This window comes from Antedon mediterranea, chromosome 9, assembly GCF_964355755.1.
Source record: "Antedon mediterranea chromosome 9, ecAntMedi1.1, whole genome shotgun sequence".
NCBI classification, from domain to species: domain Eukaryota; kingdom Metazoa; phylum Echinodermata; class Crinoidea; order Comatulida; family Antedonidae; genus Antedon; species Antedon mediterranea.
This window is the reverse complement of record NC_092678.1, coordinates 17,893,625-17,904,846: the sequence shown is the minus strand read 5'-3', so window position 1 is coordinate 17,904,846 and position 11,222 is coordinate 17,893,625. Positions and strand designations below refer to the sequence as shown.

Sequence of the window (11,222 nt, the reverse complement as noted above, 5' to 3'; positions counted from 1 at the left end):
GATTGGTCAAATCACTTTGCGTTGCGTTACGTCCTTGCGTTGATCTCACTTTGTATTTTTTCTTTTTCTGTCTCAAAATGTCATTTTTTTGTAATTGTAATGCGTCTGTCTATGTTTTATGTTTCATGCTTAGACTACAAAGACAAGCCTCTTTGGCATCTTGAAGATAAACAATGTAAACTGTCTGTTGATGAAGTTGGAACCAAGCTTTACGCTATATTTATTTGTACTTCGTTCTCACTAGACACACAACGTAAGGGATTTGACCAATCACAAGCGATGGATTATTCGAACTTTCGCTTGTCATTGGTCACTGCTCGCTTGCGTTGTGTCTACGTTCTTACGATGCGTCCAAGTGAGAACTAAGCTTAGCGCAACGTGAGGGATTTGACCAATCACAAGCGATGGATTATTCGAACTGTCGCTTGTCATTGGTCAACTCGTTTGCGTTGCGTCTACGTTCTTACGTTGCGTTCAATTGAGAAACAATGAGGTTGTTATCATGATTTATTTATCAACAATTTATCTAACAGTACGTTAGCAAAGGAGTTAATTTTTAGTATTGAAATAATTTGATTCATCAACTCCACTAATATGAATAACAACTATGTGTGCGTTTGACATGAACATAATGAAACAAACATTTACTACTTTTGGCTAAACATAGATATTTTATCTAAAGCACATAAGAAGATTTAATAATTATTACTTCTTTGAAACATAAATATTACGATGAAATACGTTTATGTATATTATATGCATTATGTATACAACTAATGGCAAAATGAAGACTTTAACAGATGGACTCGTATCAATCTTCTCTCAACGGTTTGTAAACAAATAAATTATTAATCAAAGGATATATCTGATAATTCAATTAAACGTTTACAAACTTAACAACACGATCGAAGAACAACGCAACCAGATCTTAGTATAATCGTATGAAGGTTAAAATTATTGTAGAACAACATAATGCATGCAACATCAGTAACAAACTCATACTTTATTTAGTATAGGCCTGGTGATACAATTTATCTAATCAATGTTGTAAATTGTCTAACAGCAATATCATAATTTAATGAAGACCACCAAAAACAAGTGTTATAAGTTGGAAAGAATCACGGAGGTAAGTTTCATTCGCGGATACGAGTGAGTGAACTTACGGAATTGCGGAAATCTTCAACGAATCAGTACTGAAATACGTAACAAGATGTTTATCTTTAGCGTTATCATGTTGTTGGTTGTTGTACCGTTTTCAAGCTGTTCTAGTCGTGAGTATGCTTTCAAGTACTTCAACTTGTTTTACTTTTTAAATCAAAAAAATATAAATAAGAATTGATTGAAAGACGTAATTCTCCACAATTTTACATAATCGTTTTTATATTGAGCAATTACCAACCGTGATTCTCTTTCTACAGAAAACTGGTCAATACTGTAGAACATAGAAACAACAATTGCCCAACTGATTTTTTTTTTAAACTTATAATGTGGATTGAAAAATGTAATTCTCCGAAATTTTACACAATCATTTCTATCTTGAGCAACCGTCATTTCTTTTCTACAGAAAACTGGTTAATTCTGTAGAACATAATTATAAACAACAATTGCCCGACCAATTGTCTTTTTAAATCAATAACATTTGAGAATCCATTGGAAATTATAATTGGCTACAATTTTGCACAAATGGTTTATCTCTCTTGATCAATCGTGATTCTGTTTCTACATAACATACTAAAAATTGTCTGACTATGAGTTTAAACAATAACATGGACTCAGTCAGACGATTGTTGTTTATTTAATTTTACATAAGTTAAGAAGGCTATGTTATTGGTAAATTGTATTGACCTGGTACACCAAGCTTTGGCGCATGTGCAGTTAGGTTTTGGCGAAAGAGTAGGTGCTAACTTTCCTTGTACAGTTAAAACTGGACACCTGGTAGTAAACTTACTCGATTTATTTACCAAAGTATACACGGAAATCAAATATTTTTCATCAATAGGTAATAATTGATAAAATTCACACTTTTATAAATGGGATAACTGGGCCGTGGCAATTACTGATTAATTACTATTTGCACATTTGTAATCTAATGTAATTTTATATATTTTGTGTACCCTATTTTATACTGTATAGCACGGGCTGATTGAAAGACTATAATTGTTGTTAAAACTATATTATAAAAACACATGGATAGGTAAAAAATAACTAGTAATATGGGAGTATGTTTCCATACGTGTATGATCCAAAACAATTTCCGCGGTAATAATGTGCAGCGCATTGAGAGCTTGATTATATATGCACTATTATAAGAATGAACTATTATTATTATCATTAGTGTTATTATCATTGTTATTATTATTATCATTATCATTATCATTATTAGGCCTATCATATTAATACCATCAATAACAATTAGATATACAGGATTAGCCGGATATATTACCTTTAAAGTTATTTTGAAAATATCAAATATTGTGATTACCTAAATTACTAATCACGCTATTTTTCTATCAATACAATAGTAACAATAGGCCTACATTCCGTGTATTATTATTATCTTATTTCTCTTGCAGAATGTAACAAGGATATTCATCTTGAATCTGAGAACTCATCATATGTATTTTGGTCTCCTAATTATCCGAAAAACTGCGACAACAATTTAAACTGTGAATGGATGGTTACAACCTCTCCAGGGTTATTCATTCATCTTGAGTTCAACGACTTTCAACTGGAGGACGAATATGATTTTTTGAATATAGCATTTGCAGGAAATGAATATAACGTTATGTTTACAGGTTTAACATTTGATTCTCTAGTTTCCAACATCAACACAATGTGGATTGCTTTATCTACTGATGAGGATCAAACAAAGAGAGGATTTAATGCAACAGTTACAGCATTAATTGTTCCACCGGGTAATTGAGTTATTTTTAAATTTAATTGGTGCAAGAAATTATTCACATTTTAGGCTATAACCTGAAAATATAAGTAAAATGAGAATTGAAGATTTTTTATCCCTTGAAAAAATAATTTTTTTGGAATTTTTTGTTGAATATGCCATTTTAATGTCACATAAGAGTTCACATAGACCAATTGGATTTTAAGAAATATATTTACTTGAAAAAGGAAATAATCAAATTAGCTGCGCTGCCAGTTCAATGAGGTTGTGTTGAAATTAATCTGTTTATTTTGTCTTTTTATAAGTAGAAACATTATTATTTCGGTCTTTTCTATGGAATTTATTAACTTTATTAAAACTAAAAAAAGGCCTATTATAAGTCTGATAAATGAAGAATAATAAAAAATCTGTATTTTTTTCATGCTTTTGTGGGATCATACATCCCTGAGTATGCTAATTCGAAAAAATGGGTCCGTTTAATATTAATTTTGAAATTAGGATACAATGAATATATTTTGTATTCAGTAGGTTATTTAGGTTTTAATGTTTTTTAAAAATTAATAATACATAATTGTATTATAAATATTGAAAAAAAATAAACGCGTCAGTCGCTAAGTGTAACGCGTTTCGCGACGTATTGTAAACTAATAACCCCTAAGTTACTGAAAAAGTGTAATGTATTAACCTGATTAGGCTTTTTTAGGCGATTTGATAGAAGATACTTTTAAAACAGAGAAACACTCCTTGCAAAAATTCTAAAATAAAACACTGTAGCTAAATACAAGGAAGATAGCTATTATATACTAAAGTCTTTTACGTTTGTTGTTTGATTTTATAAGAAATATTAATCGGAATCACTGTCTATACTCTATAATCTAGGCTATGTTACTGCCATTAATTAAATATTCAATTACAGTAATTAATCATAATGAATAGTTTAAGCTCTTTACTTGATTGATAATTAGACACAACCTTAGATTGCAGAGAATTAGGCAAAAAAAACGCTCCCTGAACAACCTAAAATCTTTAAAAAACCTCTGCAAAAACAATTGATCAATTGGAAGAAATTCACAAACGTAATGGTAAGAGGTTTCTAAACAAACATAACACAAAGCTTCTTTTTGCAAAAGAGACTTCATCCCGGTAAAAAATCCGATATTGTTAGAAACGAGACAATAATGAATCACCTGAATTATAAAACATTATTCCACCACAACACTGGCTCTTTGACCCTACTCTGGAGAAGGCGGCCAATGCGGCCAACTCGGTGATGGTGCATTGTTAGAGACTATACAAATTCCACCGGCAGACGTAATTGGACACGAAATTGAGAGACATTTGAAGAAAAAAACTTCAATATTTATCCAGTGTGCGTCAAATCCACAAATCCAAAATTGCACATGTACAACAGTAATGTATCAAAATGATATTAGATTATGATATCTTTGAAGAATGACCTAAACTTAAGATACATCTACCTTTTCACAACGTCTAGTCCTACTCAAGAGCCAAGTCCTATACAATTAATAGTTAAATGACAAACATAGTTATTACATTTTTATAGCTATTGTTTTACTGTCCATTTAGGTAAATTCGAAACTAGTAGCTAATTTCACAAACATTTTTTTTTTACAGAACAATTAATATTCCTAACACAAATATGTCCAACTGGATGCGATTGCATATTTAACTACTTAAGCTGTCGGAAATATACAACAGCAGAATCCGTCAGGAACTACAATAATCATCAACCAATAACATTCTTGTAAGTATCATAAAAATAACCTGTTTTGTGCAAACTGTAAGCTTTCATAAGACAAGCGTAGTAACATTGAAACGTCAATCGCAGTTACGTTATTCCCAAAGTCTATGTTATTAAACAAATAATTATAATTTATACTATTTTTATTACAGACAATTTAAATTAGTTAATGTAACATTGAAACGTTGATCGCAGTTACGTTAATTCTAAAGCTTATATTAAAACAAATAATGTTATTATGATTATATTATTTTTATTACAAAATATAGAAATGAAAATGATACAACGTAAAATTAATATTAGTTAATTGTAAAAGTACTGGACTAGCATAAACGAATCATTCCAATTAGCACATCCACACAAAACCACGATTTCAGTACATGGTGTTTTTTTTCGATACGTAAGTTCTGTAAATTGGTTAATACATCGTACACTCATTCGAATTGTATAAAAAATGTGTTTCCAAAATGCCCCTCATCTTTTCATAAAAAAGAATAACACAATCGTGCGAGAACAGAATTGAAAAATCCTCAATTGAAAAACCAGCATTGCACCGCGCAATTAACCACAGAAACAGGCACTATTATTACACAGTGGGTTAACACAATAGAGTAACGTATGTTAATGTTATCAAAGGCAATAAATAACAAATAATTATGTACATATATATTGATTTTTAGACTTCCAATGTCCGTAAATTAGATAACGAACGGTATTTTAAACAATTTTATTATTATTTTGGTAGTTGATAATACATAACTTTAAAAAAATGCTGACTTTTCTTGTCAGTGTAAACTTTTCGGATTGAATCAATGTGTGAGTGTGTAGATGCGCCGTTTGATATCATCGAGCTACAGTAGTTATTTGACATTGATATATGTATACATTTCTTTCTTTATCGTTTAGTTATACGTGTACTTTAATTATTGTAGGCTACCCTCAGATTACATCAGCTGTGCTGGTTTGTGTCTAAACATGCACTATTTTTCTCTATTCTATAACAAATAAGTTGCACACTCTTGCTACTTTTCGGCTTTTAGTAAGGGATTGATTATTTTTCAATTGCCTTTAAGATGTATTAAAATGTTATCTCTCCGTCTTAGATTAGTAATTATATAAACGAACAACCTATTCCTGACGTACTACAGTACGTACTAAATCAATTTATTTTGTATTTATAATTTGAATAATATTTTAACGTTTGTTATACCGTTATCGATTCTCTTTAATTTTCACTAACACGTACAGTAATACACAATAATAGTACAATACAGATAAATTATTTTACGGGTCACTATTTTATCCACTGACATACACACCAAACTGTACCTATTTTCCCCAAAGAAGAAAACCTCAACTCGTGAACTGTTATTTACCAACTGTTTTTATTTTGAAGGGATTTAAGCAGTAACGGCATTACTACATTGTATGAAAATGCATTTGGTGGTTTGACATCATTGGTTATACTGTAAGTGTTTATTCTCATTTTGTTTTCTTACTTATAAAAATTCAAATAAATCATGTTATTTCTGAAATTATACATTTAACGGTAGGTTTAACTGTTAAATATTACTTGTAAAATTACGGTACATTCAAAGTGAAGCATTATGGTGGTATGACTGTGAACAATAACAACTTCTTTGATTTATTCTGTATTGTCAAAGCGGATAAAATGGTATGTTAGCTGATGATTTTAAGTTTTAAGTTATATTACTGTTTGTAATTTATTATATTACAGGTATTCAGGGTTGTCCTCAAATCCACCGATGTTATTGTTACAGTCGTTGATCTTTACATACGTAGTATTTTGATATATATATATATATATATAAACACAAGAGGCAAAGAACATTAATTCTAAACCGCCCGGTGATATACTGAAATTTAATTAATTAATTTGAAACGATAAAGATGAAGAAATCTGTGAGAATGAGAAAAAGTCAGATTCTGAAAGATATATATATATATATATATATATATATATATATATATATATATATATATATATATATCTTTCAGAATCTGCTTAAATTATTAAACAAATAATGTGCGAGTATGTAGCGGCGCTATATGAGATTATTATAAAGTATTTTTATCGAGTATTCTTTATACTTTTATGTCACTTTTTGGCAAATGTATACTGATGTTTTCCTTCCAATTCTGCCTTAGGCACAGAGAAGGAAGAATACTTTCACGTGCTAGACGGCAAATACATCTTATAAAAATGTAAAGGCTCTCAGAGCTGATACGTCAAGAAACCGACTGTCCTTTGTACCATATTCAACGCATATTTTAACTCAAAGATTGTTAGATCATAATAACGCACATGCAATATATATATTTCAAAGTTTTACAGTTGATGGATGTTTTAATTAATGTTTTTAAAGTGTAAATGTGTTCTATGTATGATGTAATTGTGAATGTTTTACCATATTTTTCTGTCGAGGAAAACAATGTACATTTTTTATTTAATAAATAAATGTTAAATTTTTGGTTAAACCAGTTGACAAGTACTTACTTGCTACGTTTTTATATATGAAACGAATATAGATTTGATTTGATTTGATTTCAGGTTGCTGTTTACAATTGTCAGTAAATCATGTTAATTGTGATTATACATTTAGGGTAGGTTTAACTGTTTCCAAATACCATGACGTTCAGGGTAACGTGCTGAAGTCTTACAATATTTTGTAATATTAGTACACTAAAGCATTAATACGTGGAAAGGTTAAAATATTTGTTAAAGCGTTATAATGGTGGTATGACTGCGAACAATAACAAATTCTTTGATTTATTCTTTATTATTAAAGCGGATACAACATAAAATATGTTTTTCCTAATTTAGTGTATTTTGCAAAAGAAATCAAACGATAAATTTAAGTTGTATTAACATAATTATTAACAAAAAGTGGTACTCATCTTCAATTTCATTTCATGTTATAAACTTGACATTTTCTCGTTTTATCTCACACCATCTAACATTAATTCCTAAACAAAATTTGCTTAATTTCATTGAGTCGAGTCTGAATTGTAGAATATTTGCACTTGCTCATAGACCAGAGATTATACCTATGACAAATAAATTACAAAGCTAAATCATACAAATTATTAACATTCAGCCGACCAATCCCCCTTAACCAAAGGAAAAATTAATTCGTAAACCTAAAAAAAACTACCAAATCTAGACAAAAATCCAATGACTTAGTTTTATCGAACATTTTTTTTTTACAATAATCTAACGTTCGTATTGTAATGAACCTTCTATAGATTAAATAAATAAAACAATACTATGCTGGAAGAATCGAACTAAAGAATAAACAAAAAAAAACAGCACTACAGTTGCACAGTGGGTTAACCCAGGCCTAATGTAGGCCTAATGAATATCACAATTAACGGCACTAAGATATGTGCGTATCATATTAATTTTGAGGCTTCCTATGTTCGTAAATTATAGCTTGGGATCATGTTGTGATCTGACCACCCAGTGCTTAGACATATCTTTGCTGTATAAGCATTTTTAACATTTCCATAGCGCATACCAAGTATAGTGCCTTCTCTCGTAGCGACATTTACATGATGAAGGTGTGGAATTACGTTTGCAAGCTCTTCATAGGATCCTTTGTTAAAGTCACAAAGTAACAGCTTTATTGAATCTGGTGATTTGCAGCTTAGTTGTCTATCTATCTCAACGACTTTAGCGCAAGCTACTTTGAAGTCTGCTTTCGGGTGTATATAGATAATGATGACTAGAACCTGCTAGAATTCCCTTTTCAAGTAAAAGGGACGACGAGCAACTGATAATAATTCCAGATTACAAGAACAATTTTTTGATCCATGATATGAAACAGATTCATTTAGCCAAATTTCAATGAGCGCCATAAGGCAACTGTCTCTGTATTCGAATACTGGCATTTGCAGCAAATTCACTAAACTTGTTTTTGAGTGAGTGAGCATTACCAAAAATAACAGATGACATAGGAAGGTTTAATTTTTTTTCCTTCGAAGTTTCACACGTCTTCGATATTTGTCCACGCTTCCTGTGACGTGTTTGATAGTTTGAACTTGATACGTACTTGATCGATAAACTTTGTATATTAATTTTAATAATATTAATTTTTAACGTTTGTACCGTTATCGACCCTCTTTAATTTTCACTGACACGTAATACACACTAACAGTTACAATACAGATACATTATTTTACGGTCACTATTTTGTCCGCTGACATACACACCAAACTGTACCTATTTTTTCCCAAAAAAGAAAACCTCAACTCGTGAACTCTTATTTTACCAAGTATTCATGTTTTTATTTTTAAGGGATTTAAGAAGTAACAAAATTACTACATTGCATGAAAATGCATTTGTTGGTTTGACGTCATTGGTTACACTGTAAGTGTTTATTCTCATTTTTGTCCTTACTTGTAAACATTTAAAAGCTTTACAATTGTAAGTAAATCATTGTTAATTGTTTAACTGTGTCTAAATACCATGATGTTGTATTAGGCCAATAATATAACTTGTAAAATTACGGTACACTATTCACCCATTCATTCATTTTCTTTATTTCGGATAGTACATCTATATACAAATCATACAAAAACACAAAAAAAAGAAACAATTTCACCCGGAAATTAACAATGTATTATATATAGAATATCTACTGGGTCGGGTACTCGTACTCGATATTGTTCTGCAGTGTATGTTGTTTGTGGTCAGGTTTTCCGAAATTGTCAAATGTGACTGCTGACCTATAGTGATTATTTGTTGTACTGTACTTAGCTTGAATACGATGAATACTGCTGTCGCTTCCGTGTTGATATTGTTTTGGACCCTGATATTTCTTGTAGACACTGATTTCGCTTTCTTTCCTCAATCCGAAGGTAAAAACGTTTGCCTAACGTTGCATTTTGTAAAATGCGATTTTAACCAGATTCTGGAAACTCATCCTTACAATTATCCAATCCGATGTTCAAGAATGTTCAAGTTTCTCTACATACTTGTCTACGCGGAAAGAAATGCTCGACATTCACGTATAATCTGCAATAATGTTGTAAAAAGCTTATTGTACGCACGCGGAACAATATTATTAAATATTTTGTTCATATCTTCCTCTTATGAACACCTTATTATGAGAAGAACCTGTTATCTAGTGTAGTGTGGTACGTATCCTTCCGTAGTAAGGTGAACTTATGACGTATCTATTTCATCGGCATGAATGAGAAAATCATGTGAACAGCCTGGAGGCCACATTTTTCATCCGTATATGGCCAAATTTGGCCACAATGACATATTCCCCAAAAGCTCGGACGAGTTCGATTTTGAGGGGAAAAGGTCGTAGGTCAAGGTCACATCTGACAAAAAACTATTTTACTGCCTAGAGACCACAGTTTTTATCATATTCTAACCAAAATCAATGACTCATCATAAAATTGTGTTTACATTTTGAATGGTCAGGGTAAAATAATGCTCACATTCACAAAGTTGTAGTGCAATTAGCCAAATCAAATACAGCACTAACACACACAAATAAATCATATAAAATTATGTAGAAGAATTATACTGGCTTAAAAGAAAGGAGACAATTTCCAAACGCCGGCGATCTGGTACTGAGCAGACTTAACGTAATGTTAGCGTCATAGTAAAAAAGTAAAATTTAAAATAAAATATTATTAATTATAATAATGAATAATAATAGTAAAATATTTAAAAAAATTATAATAAGGATGATGAAAAAAGTAAGATCCAATGCGGGAATTGAATCTGCGATTTCAACTGTGAGAGGCTGGATACATATCCATTACACCAAACTCTCATCCACAACTTTGTAGTGTGCAGTTAACCTATTTACACAGTCAAGTTTTCACAGTATTTTCCTTATGGCCAGGAATCTTTGTTTTTATGTTTTCACGGTGCGTAATCAAAAATTACGCGGTCTACGCACGATTTAATGAAATCACGTTTGTCATCATACCTTTACAAGCATGAATCACAATTAAATAAAAGTTGGTACTCATAAATTTCAGGGCATAAATCATCATGGCAATACAATTACGTGCGTAGCGCATGTAACGCATGCGTACGCGTGCTTAACATGTTCAAAATTGTCAAAATTGATTTTCGATTATATAAGAGTACGTTCAGGCAATTTTAAGCGTTTAAAAAATTGCCATGAGTGCGCAGATTTTTGCACACGCATTGCGCGTTAAATGTTAATATGCACTCTTTTTGTCCGATTTCTGTTTTCACATTCACATTTATTTACTCATCGTTTATAAATACAGTTTCATAGCATAAATGATGGCAAGTATCCTGCATAGAGAAGTTTACACTTCTGTTTTTGCAGGACCCTTTTACATAAAACAATAAACACAACATAATAGATACAAAATAAAAAAAAAACATTTCCTATATACATTTTAGAGTTGTTCATCAACAACCTTTCTTTTAATAATATCATCATATTTTATTCACTTTTTAACTCGAAATTACGTTATACGAGCACGTCAAAAGTGACAGGCAACGCACGTGTAAATTAAAAAAAATAAATGTTTTTAAACATT

At 30.8% G+C, this 11,222-nt stretch overlaps 1 protein-coding gene across 1 annotated transcript; it reads left to right on the top strand.

The window, feature by feature from the left end:
- The first annotated feature begins 99 nt into the window (after nucleotides 1-99).
- On the top strand, nucleotides 100-2,923 carry LOC140058263 (venom CUB domain-containing protein 2-like). The gene is made up of 2 exons (XM_072103827.1): nucleotides 100-253; nucleotides 2,574-2,923. The coding sequence occupies exons 1-2, from the start codon at nucleotides 100-102 to the stop codon at nucleotides 2,921-2,923; spliced, it is 504 nt and encodes a 167-aa protein (XP_071959928.1).
- Nucleotides 2,924-11,222: the final 8,299 nt, after the last annotated feature.